This window comes from Leuresthes tenuis, unplaced genomic scaffold (assembly GCF_036924035.1).
Source record: "Leuresthes tenuis unplaced genomic scaffold, fLeuTen1.0.hap1 SCAF_10, whole genome shotgun sequence".
NCBI classification, from domain to species: domain Eukaryota; kingdom Metazoa; phylum Chordata; class Actinopteri; order Atheriniformes; family Atherinopsidae; genus Leuresthes; species Leuresthes tenuis.
Genome location: NW_027325364.1, coordinates 28378492 through 28399887, shown reverse-complemented (window position 1 = coordinate 28399887; position 21396 = coordinate 28378492). Strand labels below are relative to the sequence as shown.

The 21396-nt window shown below is 42.5% G+C and overlaps 1 protein-coding gene across 1 annotated transcript in view; it reads right to left on the bottom strand.

The window, feature by feature from the left end:
• The window catches only part of me1 (malic enzyme 1, NADP(+)-dependent, cytosolic), an 86065-nt gene that overhangs the window by 11053 nt on the left and 53616 nt on the right, over positions 1–21396 (bottom strand). Inside the window, exons 4-6 of the mRNA XM_072394819.1 lie at positions 15749–15824; positions 12846–13007; positions 1960–2063 (exon numbers count right to left, since the gene is read on the bottom strand). Of these exons, the coding sequence (XP_072250920.1) occupies positions 1960–2063; positions 12846–13007; positions 15749–15824 (342 nt within the window). The remainder of the gene's footprint in view (positions 1–1959; positions 2064–12845; positions 13008–15748; positions 15825–21396) is intronic.

Genomic DNA, 21396 nt, shown 5'->3' with positions numbered 1-21396 from the left:
TAGGGTTCTAGCTGCTCAGCAGTCCTTGGTCTTCTTTGTCATACTTCACTTTTCTTGACGCACACAATGTTTTCAGTTGGTGAAAGGTCTGGACTGCAGGCAGACCAGTCCACCACCTGAACTCTTCTATTAGAAGCCATGCTGCTGTAATAGATACATTATGCAGTTTGGCCTTCTCGTGCTTAAATATGTAAGATCCTGAAAAAAAAGTCTGAATGGCCATGTTCATCTCCTGTGTTAAGAGATGTCTCCAGATTCTGTGAATCTGGATATCACATGCTGTAGATGATGGAATATGGAAAAGGAACAGCATTCTGACATTGCTCCACAATTCAAAGACAGCCGTTTCTTTTTTTGCTGAATCTGCCTATCTTTCCATCTAGGAGACCCTGCCTCTTTAAGGTGCTCTTTATACAGTAAATCATGTTGCTGTTATCAGCTACCCTGATTAGTTGCAACATGTTCCTCCAGCTGTTTCTTTTTATGTTCTATTACAAATATATTATTGGTTTGTCATATTTCCAAATGTTTCATTTGTCATTGACACTTTTTACAGTGTCCTGACATTTTTTGGATTACAGCTGTGGATAATGACAGCAGCATTTAGAATAAAAAGAAAAAAAGATAATTGCTGCGTGACTTACAATCACGGTCTTTGTGTGGGCTTTTACAGAAAATTCAACACCTTGTTCGGGAGTTTTTGTGACAAAAAGCTTTCAAAACCAAATGTCAGCCCAGCTTGGCTGACGTGAAATCAAACACAATATGGCATCAGTAACCATTCGCCCTGAACTATGATGTACTTTTAAATGGTTGCTTAAAAACTTAAACTTAAAAAAAAAAATTAAAAAAAATCCTTCTCCTTATTGATGAGTCAATGGGCTCTATTTTAGCTCATGTTTAGTTTTCTAAGAAACTAAACACGAATATTACTTGAAAGACTGAAGAGCTGTAATCATTCATTGACTCTCTGAGCCCATAATTATTCATTTTCCGCCAATCTGGCTCCTGTGGGGGAAAAAAAAAAAAACATTGCTATTCCCTGTAGTTGGGAAGCTACCCGGTTATTAGAGTCATGGCTTCTTGTTGCCAGCTGGAGGGGGCCCAGACCCAGACTTCTCTCTCTGCACTCTGGTCTCTCTGGGTTAAGATAAGGGTTTAACCAGGGCCATGTGTGCGTGTGGCTGGAATGACTCTATGGCGCACTGGCGTGGACATGTTGGCATGCATGGTAGGCAGAGGTATACAAATGCCTTAACTAAGTATAGATCATCGGTAAACGCAGAGTTCCAGTCCCAACAGAAAACAATCTGTCTCGTCTAATTCATCTCAGAAAATAAGGATTTGGTGTACGAATATTAAGTAATAAACACTTCTGTGCCTTGCTTGTGCATTCAAGTTAAAGGAAGCAAACCAAAGTGCTGTAACAAAGTTTAACAGGTCAACATGACATGATGGACCTGAACTATACCTTGATCAGATATTTTCCTTGGAGAGGATTACTTTAGTAAACACAGGAAAAACAGATTTTTCCACAAACCTGCGGTCCTTGTCTACACTTTTCGGTTTCAAAAATTTAGTGTGATCGACTGTGACATTTCTAAATACTTTAAACAAAATCGAGAAAAAAGCTCTGCCCAAAAAGCAGCCAGCTCAGTCTCTGTGAATCAATGAATACGTATTTTCAGAAAAAGCTAAATTTTGTCTTCCAGAGTAGTAATTTACATTTCTTAGCAAGCAAAACTTCAGAGTAGTTCAAAGAGGACAAAGCTGAGTTTGTGGTGACTTGTATTCCAGACCCCGAATCCTACAAAATGTAGCTGTATTGCATTGCATGTACTGACCATGCTAAAATGCTTAACATTTTTCTTTTAAGAGCACAGTCTGCACTGAGATGACGATAGCAGACAGAATAAAGGAAGTGATCGAATGATGAATTGAAAGATGGTGTGATTATACCTGTCTGACACAGCCGTCATAAATTCATCTAGCAGGTCATCATAGGCCTGGCCTCGCACTCTCTTATGCCTCAGCCCAATGTAGAGGGGGTCCTTTAGCAGGGCCTGAAAAGAAAAAAAAACATGAAGGTGTGAATGTGGAGAGTGGAGCAACACACGAGAGAGGAGTATATAAAACTGACAGAAAAAGGGAAGCTGCCATAGTTAACTGAGCCAACTATGCAAAAACACTTGAGCCACCCCACATTTCTTTATATGTTGCCAGGAAAATAGGAAATTAGATGCTGAGATTAATTGAAACATATTAGACAAAAAAAAAAAAGAGTTTGTACAACTCGAATGGACTTGGAAGTCAATATTTGATATGACAACTTTTATTGTTCAACGCAGTTTGAACCTTCTTACACAAGCTTTGTTGTACTTTCTTTAAGTAGTCTTCAGGAATGGTACTAGAAAGACATTCCACCGCTCTATTTTGGTTGTTGTCTACCTTTTGTTCCATTCTCCGCTAAGATGATCCCTAAACACTTCAATAATGTTCAGGAGAGGATTCATCAATCCTTAAGACCTGTTGCCACTGATTTTCAGTCCAGTTCTTGTGTCGTCGGCCATACCTCAGCCGTTTCCCTTCCTTAAGAATGGCTTCTTGACAGCCACCCTTCCATGGAGATCATTTCTGATGAGGCTTCAGACAAAAGTAGACGATCACCTGAAGGACCAGATTCTCGCGGGTCCTGCTTCAGATTTTTGTTTAACTTTCCTCCTGTTTCTTGACAACATCACTTTCAGATACTGTTTATCTCCTGTAAATAGTTTTTTAAGGCCTGCCACAACGTCTTCTATCCTTCACTTGTCAAATTTCCATCAAGTTTTTTAAGGACACACTGCAGACCATGGCGGCTTAAGTTTTCAGTTAAAAGTTTTTTTGGAATCATCTTGGTGGTGTAAAATCAGAATCTTATGTCTGTCGAATTGTGGAGGGCTCTTTACAACCGTATTGTTTAGTTTCAGAAAGCAAAATGCAGTCATACAGCAAAATCAGACTCTTAATGGACAATCTTTCAATAAGGATAACAACTAATGCAGCACAATCAGATAATGTCTTTTTACTCATTCTTTAAAGCCCATGTTGTTATGATCTGTGTTTTAATGTTCTGTTGTTGTCTTTTGAGTCTCTACTGTTTTTCACAGTTAATCATTTATTTCAGTCTTGTGTCTGGATCCTGATCATTATTAGTTTCCTCAGATCCCTGCTGTCTGGTTCGCAGCTCCATTTCCACACCTGTCTCTGTGTTGATTAGTCTCAGTTGCAGTCATTTCCTCACTGGTTCCCTCAGTATATATTCCCCTTGGTTTGTCTGGGTCTGGGTTCAGTGTCATGGTCCAATTCTAAGTCAGGCTTCCATGTTCTTTGATTTTATTTTGAGTTTGGTTTTTGGGGTTCTGGTTATTCCGCGCTTTTTGTTACAGTTTAAATAAATCAAGTTTAGTTTTCCCTCTGCCTCAGAGTCCTTCACATCTCCACCACCCATGACACGTGTATACTCCACATACTCCTTTTAAGCAAACTGATGTCAGTCTCACACGTCCTCAGCACATGTGTTTAAAGTGTGAACAAAACAAAAAAGACTTTGATCATTCGTTGGTCTATACCCCTATTTTTCAGTTCTGCCAATATGTGCTGTTTCACTCACTCTATGACTAGTTGTGTCTATTTTTTTCTCTTAAAAGATTCACAAGAACAGGTGGTATAAACAGTATGTCAGCTCATCTGCACACATACTCACACCTGTGTCTCTGCAGGCCTTAGAGCCATAGGTTATCCATAATGCCTCCTGTCAAGTAATTTCACACCAATCTGCACAAGCTTCTCTATGTGCATCTGATCCTGTGCTTAAACAGTGTGGCCATGATTTAAGGAGAGAAGTTATTATTAACCCTAAGCTCCAGATAATACTATACAATAATTAACATTATTATAATTTTGAAATGTTATACATTACTGTAGAAGAGGGGACTATAAACAGCCCTTTAAAGGCTAACTTTTAAGAAGTTGAATTAGTGACTTTTACCCATCATATCACATTATCTTCAAGAATGTCAGAGATGCAGCTCTGAAGTAAAGCAATTATGACCAAGTCCGTCTTAAAACATGACAATCAATAGATTCTTTAAGAAAATCTAAATACAGTGCACTCTGTCAACATTGACTCCAAGGGAATTTCAATCCCAAAGGCTGGTGAACTGATCCGTAGCGTCATCGTGCTAGAAGAGAGGACCTTTTCTTTTGGAGATAGAAAATAAATTAAAGGGTGCCCGTAAGATGAGCACAGCTTGTAGAAGGGCGAAGCCACCTTCCCATGGCATGGTCAATAGCCAGCAAGACCAAGAACAGCTCAAAAATATATTTAAGGCAATGTTTATTTAAAGTTGACAACTCATTTCCTGGCGAGTCTTTAATGGATAGAAGTAGGCAGGAGCTGTCCAAGTTCAACCAAATCAAGCAAAAAAAAAAATGTTGTGGGATCCCACAGGGAACCAGTATCGTGTCAGAGGGAGGTTTTGGTGGCAAATTCACAAAATAATGCAACAGCATGCAGGGGAAAAAGAAAAAAAAAAGTGCTCTAAGGATAGCTACCTCTCTGTGTGTCATTCAGTTTATTTAAAACTGTGAGTGAACTGCTTTGTAAGCTGAAAGAGAAGAAGCCCTGAGTGATTTTTAAGTGGTCTGACCTCACTGACTCTGTGCTGAACTGTTGACATGAGTTGTCTTTCTGTCCTAGATTATCTGCCGGTAATTGGCTAAGCTATCCTTTGTATTGTACAGCTCCTCTCTTCTCAGAGGGGATTAGCCTTGTGTACGTCTGCACAGTCTATGCTTGCTTGAGACAGACAAGAAACAGTTTCCAAACAGTTTGTGTTGCTGGACAGTGAAAAAAAAAAACATGGCCAGATATCAACAACAGCTCAGACCTGTGTGAGGTAAAAGACACCCAGCACTGAACTTGTGATAGCCCACCCAGGACACACACAAGCAGCACATTGACCAGGATGACATCATACGTTCGTTTCAGCATGAGTCAACGTGTGTGTGTGTTGAGATTACTCCCGTAGACATCAGATTCAAGCACACAGAGAGATGGCATAGCGGTGCAGTAAACAAAGACTCTGTGAAAGCGTGTTTACTTTCATGCCGTGTGCATACTTCTATCTCTGTACCTGCAGATATGGCTGTGCTTTTTGTTTGTACTGTATAGTATGTAAGAAGGAGACAGCAGCTGTCCATGTCAAGAGATTTCACAGATACCAGACAGAGCTGCAGAAAAAAAAATACTACTCCACTACAAAAAGCCTGATCTGATAAGAGATGAAAGGAATGGCTGAAAATTATAGGACGTGGGCTTAGTCGCTTTCTTGTCAGGCGTTAAGGTGAAAATATTGAGATCTCTGTGTATATGAAGCTACAGTTAAATGCTGGTTGGCTGAGCTAAGCAAAAGGACAAGAAAAAGAATGTTAACTATTTTGATTTCTGAACAGATTAAACATGTAAGATACATGGTGTTAAACCCCAAGCCCTACAACTGCCGGTGGGCAGATTTTATTTATTTTATTTCTTTCAAAGCCAGTGCTGTGATGGTGCTAACAAGGCTAACCTTTTGGCTCTTGCTTCACATTCATTGAACTGATATGAGAGTTGTTGCCAGAAGTCATCCAATTCAGTTTAACAAAAATAAGTAAGTCTATGTCCAAAGATGTTGAACTTTTGGTTCGAAGAAAAACACAAAGGTATCTCTGGGTTGTGGGATTTGCTTGCTGAAATATTTGGACGTATGCCTGCCTCTTTCTCCCTACACCCACTCAAGGACAAATATAATCCCATAATAACAGTCATTTTAATAATTAGCCAGGGCTACCACTACCTCATATCCTCCCACTCCCCCTGCTCCCTTCATGCCTCCAGATTCGGGGCTGCAGAGTGAAGTGGGTTTAACGGTAGGGCAGCAGGAAAACTTGCCTGCTTGCCCAAAAAAGACCGGTCCAAAATAACCACACATACATACATGCAGCCGGTCTATTTATCTCACTACAATTTATTTAGCCTGTCATCCCTTTATAACAATAGAAAAAGGGAATGCTGCCATGCCCAGACAGACTAGAGTAAAATCTCTTTGATATGTAAGTTCCTTGCTGTAAATATGGATACATATGTTTTGGGTATAATTTCCAATTGGTGCTGATGAACCACTTCTCATACTTCCATCTAATATAACATCTAACTTTTTTCACAAATGGTTGGGGTGACACTATATGGTAAAAGTATGACATTTTGAAAAAGTAATGTCGAAACGCATACTTTCTTTTAGCATTGCATACCTGAACCAAGTTTTAGAGATGGTTTGTGTAGGTTCCCTTCCACTGAAAAGATAAGAAATAATATAAGAGTATAGCACGTGAAAAATGTGCTCTACCAAATGGTTGAGGAGGAAGTTAAAGGGTCAATGTGTCACTGTCTGGACAAATAAAAAACCATGCTGTTTCTAGCCTTTATGCAAAGATAAGCTAAGCCACTTGGGATGCACGCGAGCATGGATCAAAGACTCCCAGACAGCTTGTTAAAGTTGTGTTGTGATGCCCATAAAAGTCTAAAACTGTCTTGCACCTAAGAAACTTTGATATGTTTGTTTTCAACCCCTACTGATTCAAACTGAGCAGGGGATTCAATATGGAAACTTAGAAAGGAGAGGACTATACAGAAAGAGGTCAGAAGGTAGAATTACATTACTGTAAGCAGGCCTATAAAGACTGAAAGCTGAGGCAGAGAAGTTGGCAGAGTAAGAGATAATTACCTCTTAATCCAGTTCTAAAGGCATTAAATGGACTAAGCAATGCAAGAATAGCAATGCAATATTTTTTAGGAACTTTACGGGAATACAATAGTATTTGAAATGCAAGACATTTAGGCAGTAAGCCAAAGCCCTTGACAAAGTGTGCACTGGAGAAATGCTCTCAGAAGGTGACCTGAGGACACCACAATCGCTTTTATCTCATCTCAAAGTTCTCCTTCTTCGTTTCTGTCCAATCAAACTACTCTTCCAGTTTGTTTGTTTCTTATGTAACATTAGTTGATTAGGTTGATTTTCAAATGCTTCTCACAACTGCAACATCTCTCACCGTTAATCTACTGAGACATCCACTTGAAATGAAATGAAACTCTGGGGAGTGAGTCATCTGAGGGCTATCTTGGAAAATGGAGGGCAGCCTCTGACAGTTGGAGCTCAGCTGGCAACAGGCATCTGAGGCTGCTACGCCCTTGGCCAAGACTGGGAGCTTTGTATATATGGAAGTGCACAAACTATTATTAGCCTGTTTAAGGCTACGGACACACGTGTTGCCCTACCCAGAGTCTGCCTGGATTGTCCCTCAGTGAGGCTGCCACAGAGAACGGGGACTATTAGTCAATGACTACAGCTCTGCTGGCTGCTACTCTCACAGACTGGCAGAGGTGTGAGGTGCTTTCCCAAATAGCATCCATCAGTTGAGGTGCTTACCTCACTTATGTAAAGGGTGTTTCCTGGTTGTAAAGTGAGAGATTTGTTTTCTTTTCTTGGCTGACTGCTGAAGCGAGACCTAACTGGTTAGGATGGACAAAACACTTTTTTTTTTTATTTCTGTCTAAAATGGAAATGTGACCAAATTCAGTCTAAACCCCACAACAGTAAGGGCAACATTAACCACGTTTGGCTCTATGAATAGGGGATAAGTTGGAAATGTTTTAAATAAAGCAAGTCCTTGTCCACACCACCAGGCCAGAAGGATATGAACACTTACGTCAGCCTCCTCAAATTCAGAAATTCAAGAAGGATACTGAAGAATACTTTTAGAATGCTTCTCTATCCAATCCATATGGACAAAAACCAAATGTAATTTACATAATTTATCAAAACCCAGTACATAAGTGACTAATCAATCAAGATATTGCTTGTACCATCACACGGGTATGAGGGAAGACAAGGCACACCACTTGCTTAACCTCGTTCATGGTGCAAGGAAGCATTTTTTTCTGCCTTCCTTCCTAAAAATAAACAGTTCCATCCTACACCTCTCACCAACCATTTTATAGTAAAGCAGTTGATGTTTCAGTCATTTCCTTACTGAAGACATATCATTAGGTGATGCAAAGCATTTTTTTCGATTCACTAGCAAAGCAAGTCTGAGGCAATCTCACGAAAAAACTTATACATTTCCATTGACTGGTGTGAAGTGAATAAACAATGTCTAATTTCTCCCCCCTGAGCTGTCACCTTATCGTGGTGGGGGAGTTTGCGTGCCCCAATGAGTCTGGGAGCTATGTTGCCCGGGGCTTCAAGCCCCTGGTAGGGTCACCCAAGGCAAACAGATCCTAGATGAGGGACCAGACAAAGAACAGCTCAAAAGACTCCCTATGATGAACAAAAAATTTGGACCTCGTGATCCCTTGCCCGGATATGGGACACCGGGGCCTCCCCCTGGAGCCAGGCCCGGGGGTGGGGCCCGGCAGCGGGCGCCTGGTGGCCGGGCCTGTGCCCATGGGGCTCGGTCGGGCATAGCCCGAAATGATGACGTGGGTCCCCCTTCCGACGGGCTCACCACCCGTGGGAGGGGCCAACAGGGGTCGGGTGCTATGTGAGCTGGGTAGCAGCCGAAGGCGGAGGCCTTGGCGGTCTGATTCTCGGCTACTGAAGCTAGCTCTTGGGACGTGGAATGTCACCTCTCTGTTGGGGAAGGAGCCGGAGCTGGTGCGCGAGGCTGAGCGGTTCAGGCTGGATATAGTCGGACTCACCTCGACGCACGGCTTGGGCTCTGGAACCAGTCCTCTTGAGAGGGGTTGGACTCTCTTCCACTCTGGAGTTGCCCGTGGTGAGAGGCGCAGAGCAGGTGTGGGCATACTTATTGCCCCCCAGCTGTGTGCCAGTACATTGGGGTTTACCCCAGTGAACGAGAGGGTAGCCTCCCTCCGCCTTCGGGTGGGGGGACGAGTCCTGACTGTTGTTTGTGCCTATGCGCCAAACAGCAGTTCAGAGTACCCACCCTTTTTGGAGTCTCTGGGGGAGGCACTGGAGAGTGCTCCTACCGGAGACTCCCTCGTTCTGCTGGGGGACTTCAATGCTCACGTGGGCAATGACAGTGAGACCTGGAGGGGTGTGATTGGGAGGAACGGCCCCCCCGATCTGAATCAGAGTGGTGTTATGTTGTTGGACTTCTGTGCCAGTCATGGACTGTCCATAACGAACACCATGTTCAGGCATAAGGGTGTCCATATGTGCACTTGGCACCAGGACACCCTTGGCCGCAGTTCGATGATCGACTTTGTGGTTGTATCATCGGACTTGCGGCCGTATGTCCTGGACACTCGGGTGAAGAGAGGGGCGGAGCTGTCAACTGATCACCACCTGGTGGTGAGTTGGCTCCGCTGGTGGGGGAGGATGCCGATCAGACCTGGCAGGCCCAAACGTATTGTGAGGGTCTGCTGGGAGCGTTTGTCAGAATCCCCCGTCAGAAGGAGCTTTAACTCCCACCTCCGGCAGAGCTTCAACCATATGCCGGGGGAGGTGGGGGACATTGAGTCCGAATGGGCCATGTTCCGTGACTCCATTGCCGAGGCAGCTGATCGGAGTTGTGGCCGTAAGGTGGTCGGTGCCTGTCGTGGGGGCAACCCTCGAACCTGCTGGTGGACACCAGTGGTGAGGGAAGCCGTCAAGCTGAAGAAGGAGTCCTATCGGGTCTTTTTGGCCAGTGGGACCCTGGAAGCAGCTGATAGGTACCGACAGGCCAGACTTCGGCGGTTGCTGAGGCAAAAACTCGGGCCTGGGAGGAGTTCGGTGAGACCATGGAAAACGATTTCCGGACGGCCTCGAAGAGATTCTGGTCCACCATCCGGCGTCTCAGGGGGGGAAGCGGCTCACAGTCAACACTGTTTACAGTGGGGACGGGGCTTTGCTGACCTCAACTAGGGATGTTGTGAGTCGGTGGGGGGAGTACTTCGAGGAACTCCTCAATCCTACCAACACGTGCTCGGAGGAGGCAGAGTCAGAGAGCTCAGAGACGGGCCTCCCATTTCTGGGGCTGAGGTTGCCGAGGTGGTCAAAAAGCTCCTCGGTGGCAAGGCCCCGGGGCTGGATGAGGTCCGTCCTGAGTTTCTCAAGGCTCTGGATGTTGTAGGGCTGTCTAGGCTGACACGCCTCTGCAGCATCGCGTGGACATCGGGGACAGTGCCTCTGGACTGGCAGATTGGGGTGGTGGTCCCACTCTTTAAAAAGGGGGACCGGAGGGTGTGTTCCAACTATAGGGGTATCACACTCCTCAGCCTCCCTGGTAAGGTCTATTCAGGGGTACTGGAAAGGAGGATCCGTCGGATAATCGAGCCTCGGATTCAGGAGATGCAGTGTGGCTTTCGTCCTGGCCGTGGAACAGTGGACCAGCTCTATACCCTCGGCAGGATCCTGGAGGGTGCATGGGAGTTCGCCCAACCAGTCTACATGTGTTTTGTGGACTTGGAGAAAGCGTTCGACCGTGTCCCTCGGGGAGTCCTGTGGGGGGTGCTCCGGGAATATGGAGTGCCGGACCCCTTGATAGGGGCCGTTCGGTCTCTGTATGACCGGTGCCAGAATTTGGTCCGCATTGCCGGCAGTAAGTCGGATACGTTTCCGGTGAGAGTTGGACTCCGTCAGGGCTGCCCTTTGTCACCGATTCTGTTCCTAACTTTTATGGACAGAATTTCTAGGCGCAGCCAGGGCGTTGAGGGTGTCCGATTTGGCGACCTCAGAATCGGGTCTCTGCTTTTTGCAGATGATGTGGTTCTGTTAGCGTCGTCAGGCTGTGACCTTCAGCTCTCACTGGAGCGATTCGCAGCCGAGTGTGAAGCGGCTGGGATGAGAATCAGCACCTCCAAATCCGAGACTATGGTTCTCAGCCGGAAAAGGGTGGAATGCTCTCTCCGGGTCGGGAATGAGATCCTTCCCCAAGTGGAGGAGTTCAAGTATCTCGGGGTCTTGTTCACGAGTGAGGGACGAATGGAGCGGGAGATTGACGGGCGGATCGGTGCGGCGTCTGCAGTGTTGCGGGCTCTGCACCGACCCGTCGTTGTGAAGAGGGAGCTGAGCCAGAAGGCGAAGCTCTCTACTTACTGGTCAATCTACGTTCCCATCCTCACCTATGGTCACGAGTTGTGGGTAGTGACCGAAAGAACAAGATCGCGAATACAAGCGGCCGAAATGGGTTTCCTCCGCAGGGTGTCTGGGCTCTCCCTTAGAGATAGGGTGAGAAGCTCAGTCATCCGGGAGGGGCTCGGAGTAGAACCGCTGCTCCTCCGCATTGAGAGGAGTCAGATGAGGTGGCTCGGGCATCTGGTTAGGATGCCCCCTGGGCGCCTCCCTGGGGAGGTGTTCCGGGCACGTACCACTGGGAGGAGACCCCGGGGGAGACCCAGGACACGTTGGAGAGACTATGTCTCTCGGCTGGCCTGGGAACGCCTCGGGGTCCCCCCGGAAGAGCTGGAGGAAGTGGCCGGGGACAGAGACGTCTGGGTTTCTCTGCTCAAGCTGCTGCCCCCGCGACCCAACCCCCGGATAAGCGGCAGATGATGGATGGATGGATAATTTCTAGTTCCATTTGTTTCAAGTTTCAGGTAGGTTTCATTCTGGTATCCTAAGAAAATAAGTTGAAATGTGATATGCTTTGGGTCTTTAAAGAAAACACAGCTGTGTACTCCTGATATTTTTATAACACTGTGTGACCTGTTTGATACGTCTTGAGAAGGTCCAGAAGAACAGCCCACTTTAAAAAAAAAGAATTAGTGTAATATAACACAAGCAACAAATACTACATTTTATAAATATGTACCACTTCTGCACCTTTGTCCTCAGTGCAGCTGCCAAGATCTGATGTTAGTCTTGTTTGCCAAATGGGAGTGACTCAGCTTTGTTTAATCAAGGCAACGCTTGTAATCGTTATCAACACAAGTCAGCAGTTCTTATCTCATCACAAAGTTCATACTGGTTTTAAACACAAGCTCATACTCCGAGAATGAGTGTAACTGAAGAGAGCCACTAAAGCAGGGGTGGGACAGTCTTCACATCGAAGGCTGCCTGTAGTTGACTAAAAAGGTCCCATGAATGACGTCAGTGATATGGAAGTGGTTTGGATTCAGTCAAAATGATGAAGAACAGATAAATACAATGTGCAAACTTTGTCATTGGTTGGTTAACGCAAAAACAGGAAATACGACTTCTTCTTCTTTTGGCCTCTCCTTTTATCAAGGGTCACCACAGCGAGTCGATCGGGCATCATTGATTTGGCACATGTCTTTACGCCAGATGCCCTTCCTCACGCAACCCTCACCATTTATCTGGGCTTGGAACCGGCACAAGAAATACACTGGCACCTGTTCCCCAGTGGCAGTTAGAAATGGGAAATACAACTCATTTGTTTGATCACCTGAAAAGCATTTAAATGTACATGAATCTTGTGATCGTGACATTTATTTGTAAATTGTGATTACAGTTACAGAATTTGGTTTTACATTCATTCATTATAAAAAAAAACAACTATGTACTATGACTAAGACGCTCTGTATGAGATGAGTGTGAATGAATGGGTGACTGTGGCATGTAGTGTTAGAGCGCTTTGAGTTGTCAGGGAGACTACAAAAGTGCAATAGAAGTACAGTCCATTTTCCATTTACAGTTTTTTTTATTACAAGGGGAGAAAATTTATTGTTTTTGTTTCTAAGTATGTTTGCACAGTTGAGTGTTTATATGGTGTCACTTAATATCTGTCCTAACAACCAACACACACAAGCTGCTTATAGTTCTGTTAGCAGTCATTTATATTTAGAGCTCAACTCTTACCTCATTGTCTGTGCCCACGTCAAACATGACAGGCAGGCACTGTTGTGGTGGCATACCTCCACATGCTGTGTAAAGGGCCAACTTGCCAACTGGGATCCCCATGCCATGGCAACCCAGGTCTCCCAGCCCCAGGATCCTCTCTCCATCCGTTATACACACAGCCTGTCAACCGGTACAGCTGTCAGTACATTACCACACAAGACATCATCCTTTCATTAAAAATCTGAGCAGTTCCACTCCACGCTGGTCAGAAGAAATTAAAGAAATATTTACATCAATATTACATTTCTTTCAATTAGAAAACAAATAATGCAGCCATCCTGCTCTGCCTCAACACAACCTTTCCACGACAAATAAATACATGTTTTTCCTTAGCGGAGGCCAGGCACTCCCACACCCTCCTGGATTTCCCCTCAATAGTCACTACATTTACTGGTATTAGACGATAAGTTCCCCCTTTGGGTTGGCTCAATAGCACAATAAAACAAATCAGTTGTGTAACTTTTTATATTAGCAGCAAAAGAGTTAAATGTTCCTAAATTCGGAGTGTTTTCTTTTTCCACCTTTGGTGTGACGCAGATAACACTGGCACAAGGCTTTAACAGCTCTGTTCCTGCCACAGTCAGTTGACAGTTTTAGAGAGTATCATTAATTAGTTTTCCCACTTGAATGTTTAAAATACCTTTAACAGCTTGATAATATGCGGAAGACGCTGCAAAGGCTTATTAGTGGATGACTGGCTTGGCTTTGGTTTGCCCTCTCCCCTCTGAAATGTTGAAAGTAGGGCACACTAGGTGAGTTCATGATAAGACCACCCGGAGAATAAGCAGCAGCATATCGGCGCAGAGGTACAGTAAATGCTTTGCTGTTGACAGCCATGAACAGGTGGCAGAGGCAGCAGGTATATTTGACATGCTAGGAATGTCTGCCGTGTCGTCATTTTAAATATGGTTAGATTATGACTTGCACATATTTGCCCTTTGCACAGGATTAAAGAGATAGTTCAGCTTTTTTGAGAAGTTACCCAGTACAGCTAAATTTTCCACGTCCCAAACAAATAATTCAATTCATCAGTTCACTATTTTCGCAACAGTTTTGTTTAATTTGTTTCAAAGTTATCAAACTATCTGACTTGCACTTATTCAAAATATTATCATCATTACCTTTTAAAAGCCAGGTTCATAGTAGATTTTCAACCAAAAAATACAACAAAAGCAGTATTTTTAAACTGTTTTTAAATGCAGGTACACCTACTAAAACAGCTAAATACCCACTATCCTATGTCATTGTCACAAGGGGTCTACTTACGCTCAGTGCTCTGAAGGTTACAACAAACACAGAATCTATTATTTTTCATTCCTGCATGGAACTGAGCCCCACACAGTGAGACTGAGCGTGAGCTGGCAGCTAAAAAATGCCAATCTTGTCACTTTGTCGCCGCAATTTCAGAGCTTTCATGAGAGATGTTACGGTTGGGAAACGAGTCGTCCTGTAAAGGATTAGTGAACTGTGCCAACTCTCGCAGCCCCGAGCGCAGCTCCCTCATGGAAAATTAGTTTGCGCTTAAGGATGTTCCCATCAATGCTGATCGGAGCCAGAGGGGATAAATACTCCAGACTACTGCCGAGTCATTTGATGTGAGACTGAATGCTGATTAAACATTGTCCCACAGCACTAAAGTCAGTAGTTGTAAGTGAAATGTTCAACTACTGTAGACAAAAAGCTCACCATTTATTCGCTGTAATAATAATGACCATTTCTTCTTTCACTTACTTTAATGGATTTTCCCTCTGCTTAAGTGTATTGTGAAGACTTTTTTCACACCAAAGAGAGTTATTCTGTCCAATAAAAGTTACAGCTCCAGAACTGCTTGTCACTTAAGAACCAGGGGTCCAGTTGAATGAATCGTCTTTTTCTTAGTATCCTTCCCAACTTGGTGAAATGAGTTATAGTCGTAAAAAAAGCTGGAAGATTTTTCTAACTGTTACGGACAGGAGCATCAATGCTTCCTTTATTGTCAATTCTAGCACAGGAATCAATTAACCATGCTTTAGGAAAAGAATGGGGATAATTCAGTCCCACAATTCTTTGCAGCTGCAGTGTTAAAAGAGACGCTAAATTATTTTAACACTAACTGGGATTCATTTCAATAAATACAGGAGCATTGTGTGAGCAGCATAGTTCGGCAACCTATGACAACATCCTTAATTTTTGTATTTTTTATTGTTTTACTTTTTAAATTACCAACCTTAATGTTGAAATGATACTTTACATGATATCTAGTTATACTAATAGGATAGATACTAGTGTGATTAGTGTTAAGAATGATTAGGGAGAGCACTAAATGCACTTTTTTTGGAATATTTTATCACTTTTTGGAACATCTGTAGAACCACATCACAGCTTAGTGTAAATGTGATGGGATTATCATTGCAGCGAGGTAATCTTTTCCAAAAATCCTGAAGAAGTTTTCCTCCCTAAACATAGCCCCCTTACATTTTCAAACAAGGTCGAGAGAGCTTGTCAACGTCACCATGTAACTTTTTAACAATGCCTATCTAAGAGATATTGTGACACACTTAAAATAATGAATGAAGGCCTTTTCAGATACGACTATCAAGCCAGGACTGAACTGTCTTTGAAGTGCATTGATGTCTTATGTGAAAGTGCAGAGTCGGCATGGGCGGGGGGGCTGAAGTTGATCTGCCTTCTATATGCCTCTGAGCTGACAGGGAAGGTAGTAAAAGAGGCAAAATGGGCAACACACCGCTCCATCTAACAACGCTGTCATCACGCTGATGAATCATTACCAACATTACCAACTCGACATGTGTAAGCACACACCGTTGAGGTGCAAATAATTCAAATAACAGGTCAAATAATACAATATAACACTAGATTACCTTGATGTCTTTTTCTGGCCAGTTTTGGAGGATTGAAGCAATATGGCCACGGTCGTGTATAGTGATGAACAGTCCCCTGGAACACAGACAAAAAAAACACACAAGCATGAAATTAAATAATCTTATGCTGTACATGTTCAACATATTTTAGATATTAGACATAGAGCATGTTGATACACCTGTTTCTCACTTCCAAGGTTTTGTGAAATGTCATTACATTAACCTTAGCAAAAAAAAACAACACACATCAACACTTTATACTTAAAAACATTCTTATCTGAGATTTAGAAGAAAGCCGGCTTTGAGCTGCACATCAGATACCATTTAAAGTTGGACAAACATTTATTTTCAGCCTTCCTTTCTTCTGACCAAAACTTTATTGAATACTGATGGCACTTGGGACTTTAATGTTAAGCCAGAGCTCAAGGCCTCTATGAGAAATTTGCTTTGGGTCCTCGTGGCTCCCCAAATATGAATTAATCTTTAATCACCTCCCTCGCACCAACCCTTTCTCTTTCATTTCCTTGCTCACTGGCATCAGTGTCCTTTGCTTTAGAACAATTTCAGGATAAAGAGATCATGTCAGTGTGTGAGGTCCATCTGCATCGTCTTTTCCATCAAATGCACATGTCTGGTTATAGTATAGGGGCCAATTTCTCCTCCATGTGCCATTGACAGTGAAAACACTATTTGCTAGAAACAGCTCTTAAAGTACAAGACTATCCCAGGTCACTGCTGCTCAGCAGAAATGTCAAACACAACATTTACAAGGTACAAAGTGATATGAAGAGAAAGATGTAAAAGTGTCACATAAAAATGCTGTGATAAATAACTCGGGGATGAGGTTGGGCACACTTTCAACATACGTTTTTGCTCAGTGGAAATGCTTCTAATCAAAAAATTCAAGGATGATATCAAAACACGTAAGCATCAAGAGCTGCTTTGAAATGCACTGTATGAAAACTATTCACCAGGCTACCTGGATCTGAAAAGAGAAGTGAAATAAAAGACAACATTTGGCTTTCATTAAAACAACCAGAAAAGTTCCACTTCTACTAAGGCGCTCTCTAAGGCATTTAAGAAAAAATATTTATGAAAACTCTTTCCCAGCCAAGGCGTGTGCTTTAGTGTGCGCAGAACAGCAGATTAGCCGGTGCCACGACCATATGACTTTTGTTAAACGAGCAGAGGAGGTCACACATGGGAAACTGCATGAGCAGCCCCAGGGCTTGGTGTATTTACTCTCCAAGGTAAACTATGCGTCACCTCTAATTGATTAGGTAGGCTCACACACTGAAAGCTCCTTTTTGAGGTGTATTGTGCCTTTGCTGAGGTCCTTTCCTATTTCATACATTATAGTGCTACTAAGATTTGGAAAGGTTATTACCAATGGTGACGCTCAATAGAAATTGATTTAGAAAGAGAAAGTGCTGCACCCAGTGCCTTTTATTTATTTATTTTTCTGATGAGTGCTCTGCTCTTTTAATGCAGCTGTAAATAAAACTTTTTAATGAGGTGTACTGAAGCTATTTTTATGAAAAACCTTTTCAAGTAGTTCAATCCAATATGAAGGACAGAGAAATTGAACACGATTGACAGAATACGCTGTAAATGATCCTCCCACTGCACAATACCCTGCCGCTTGCATAAAAGCCATTCACCTACAGACATCTGGCATCTAGCTTTTCTAACACTCTAAACTTCTTTGCCAGAGTAATGATGCACATCTACATATCTTCGTCTACACATCTGCATGCTAAAATGTACCATGGACGACAGTGAAAAGAGTCCAAAAATGACTGCAGCTGTGAGGGTCTGTAGAAACCAGTACAAAATAAGAAGAGGCCTGCTGTGTGTTTATCTTGAGACAGGACAGGTCACTACCAGCTGCAGCACATGAATAATTTTAGAGACAATGGGGGTACTGGAGCTGGCAGGCTGACCCCACAACATAAATGTTGGAAAACAACTTTGTAAGATGGATCAAAGCAGACAGGCAGACTGGCATTAACTCCTAATTTCTGTCAACTGGAAAGTTGCCAAAAACATTTTGGGTTCACCTTTCTGCTGTTTCTTCCCTCCCCCAATACTCACTTTCTGCCACTTTGTACTTTCAGGGCTGCTGTCGACCCACTGACCTTTGGCCCTGAAGAAGTCCTTAAAGTTTCAGGAGGATCACACTCTGACCAGTGAAGATAAGCTCTAACCTGCAGTGTTTGCTGATGTCAGACCATGCTGTTTTAAATCCATCATCTCTGTCTATGAAGATAATGATCTTTTTTGTACAGACTTGCAATAGAAAAAAACGAATTTACAGCAGCTGTAATGGGGTTGTGTATGAAAGCTGTTTGGCCCAACATAAAAGAGAAACCAGAACATGTCCTGTATAATTTCTAATCTATAAAATTGCATGTGAAGGTAACATGAATCCTTCTTTATTTTGTCTACTATGATGTCAGCTACTCATTCACAGCCTTGTATACGACTTCTCATGTTTGATATTGGTTTGTTTAAACTTTTTTCCCTTTTCAAACGAGTAGCCAGGGTCTTATCTTCTGGAGAAAGCAGTCAGAGCACTCTCAGTGTGGCGAATCAGGAAGGACTTATGACAGGGAAGCTAAGCTAACATGCATTGTGTATTGTCAATTTTATCACTGTGTACTTTATTACTCTTTTCAGCAGATGTGTGTGTCATTGCATAGAAAAGAATAGAAAAATATTTTATTTTTCCCCCAGTGGGGGGAAATTCAAAAATAAGCATAAGCTGTGCGAGTGCAATGTACCCTACCACTGATCAGTTGAGCCTGTCAGGAGAAGTCGGATAGCTTGTTTCTGGGTATTACTTATACAAAGACAAAGCAATGACATACATATTTGTGCTTTTGTTAGCTTTTCATTTATTTATGTTTTTTGCAGTTGGTATTTTGTGATTAGTTTAGAAATTTGTGAGTCACAGCTGACCAGTGATAAGCTGGGGGGCCACAGAGAAAGCAATGACGCGTAGTAACACAGACAATATTATGCTGAGAAAATAGTGACAACGTCAACAACTGCCAAACGCAAAAGTGTCACAATGTTAAAATTCCCAATATAGCATTTGAATGAAATAGCGTGAAATTCTAGAGATCTGTGTTGTTTCTAAAGGGAAAAAATTGACAAATTTGTGGCCTCGCACTGAATAGCTGTTAGCTTGGATCGACCATCAGAATTTCTCCCTGGAAAATAAATAAATGATATCCCATTAAGTTCCATTTGAACACAACATATTTTTTAACTTTAACTCTCCAACTGTCCACTGCATCATAATAACAGTTTTGCAGTTTATACATTACTTTTAGCCAGCCATTTAATCGTTAGCTTCAGTTAGCTTAATTAGCAACTTGGCTCACTCTTTTAACCATTTCTTAAGCAAACTGTCATAAACTGAAATTCAACTCTTTCAACTGATCACCGCATGAGATATATTTTCCATGTTTTCAATTTGTATTGTTCAAGTGTCACAGATTAATCACTGTATATTCTTTTAATTTAAATCATGATTCATATTTTTTCATGCCAAATCTTCTCCCTAAATCGTTCGGCATAACCCAAAGTGATAAAGTGACGGTATACAACTAGATCAGACTAAGAAGCTCATTTCTCTCTGTGTGTTAATGCAAAAGTTAGCTATATGTCTGCGTGCCTATGTCTTACTGCTGCTGATGAAATAACCACTATGAAAAGCAGACGCTTAAGTTTCTAGAGCTGCAGGACAACGGGCTGCTTTCCACAGCCTGACCCCCAAACGCACTTTGAGCCAAACAAAGAAAGCAGCCTCCCATCTTTGACCTCTGTCCACACAAAACACCACCAGTCGTCATTATTCCCCCCAACTGCATAACTTTAATCCTCACTGTGTTGGGTGCCCTCAGAAAGCAAGCCACATAAGGTTCAACTGACAAAATGAACACAAATCACTTAAAAGAGCGTGGAATGAGTGTTAAAGGTCACAGCCATGCAATGTGAGATTTCTCAAACTAATTAAGCACCAAATCTGAAACGACAGACACGTTTTATTGCTGGTATGTCTGCTGAGAAAAACCATGGCCCAGGATTTTCCCCTTGATTGTCTGAATTTGTTTGAAAAGGCCTAATTGGAGCTAAATGGAGCAAACTAGCAATGTGACTCTGTCCACAGGAAGACAGTAAATGTCAACTGAACGAAAAGGGCAGTTCCTGTTTTGTTACTGCATGACATTTCACCTCTGCCTGACATTTTGCAGAATGTAATGATATAATTTTGTCAGAAAAAAAAAAAAGAGAAAAAAATCGATCAATTAAAGCTGACGTCATCAAACTATGAGTTACATGACACCTACCCATCTGTCATTGACCTATTTTTCACCATCCCTCCACTGTCAAGAAGATCATTCAAAGGTTATAAATAGATCATTAAATTTTCAATGTCTGGGCAAGATACTTTCCTATAGGCAGGGCAAAACAAATGTTTACAAATGTTTTTTGTTTTTTTTAAAGGGGCAAAAACAAAAACATTAGAAATATGTTCTTCCTTCTTACCCCTGTTATGGCTCCTGTTTTCATGCAACCTGACATTATGGAGAGTAACTGCTTAACACAAGGTTATGTTCAAGATTCGGGGGTGCAAAACATGAAAAGCTAATCAAACATGAGCATTTTACATTGCACACTGTAATCTAGGAATTTGTTGGGTTTCACTGGTAGTACTATTTAATAAGGGGGTAAGTGAGAATTGTCAAACATTACAGTTAAATAAGAAGTGATGTTACACTTGGCAGAGGCTTGTAACCTAGTTCAACCATCAGCCAGCTGCAGCTGTCACTGGGCCCAGAAAATCGTTGCTGTTGGATTAATTACTGTCTCATTAATGCAGAGGGCCTTGACAGCGCTGACGTGCTGAACTCTAAGGAATATTTAATGAGTCTGGTTATGCAATGGCATTTTGAAGGCTTTTATTATAAACGTATACCAACAGTCTCACAGCACTTTTCGCTATCTGAGTGACACTCTGGTTTAGTGATGCTACTCACGCTGTCAGTGCATGTTGCGAGACATGTTCACAGTTGCTGTGTCCCGTGAACATGATTTTTATATCCCTTTAAGCTTGACCTCTATAACACAGTATAGACCAAAATGGTATACAAAAGCAAAATGATGTCCAACATACAGTCTGCTTCTCATGGTAAAAGAAACACATTTATTCAGCAGGAGAAATCCCTCATGGAGATCTAACTGGTTCAAACAGGAGCTTCCCTCCAAAGTTAACACGCTGGATCCCACTGCCAGAGCAGCTGCTGGGATTTTGAGGGATCATTTCATTAAAGTTGGGAAGTTCAACAGGCCCTCGCAGTAAAAAAAACACACCATTTCCAATAACAAGAGATTAATATAAAGAATTTCATTAGAATGGATTAATCGACTGGCTGCTCGTTTTTGGTTTAAATGATTACAAACAAAGACCAAGAGTTAAGAATACAATAAATAATAAACCACAGATTGGAAAACCCCAGTTTTATTCCAGAAAATGAGTTGCGACTGTCTTTTGAGGCAGTAAGAAAAGCACCTGAAGTAATTTTATCTTTTTCAGTCCAGGAATCGGATGTAGGAATGGTACGTTAAACCCAGATATT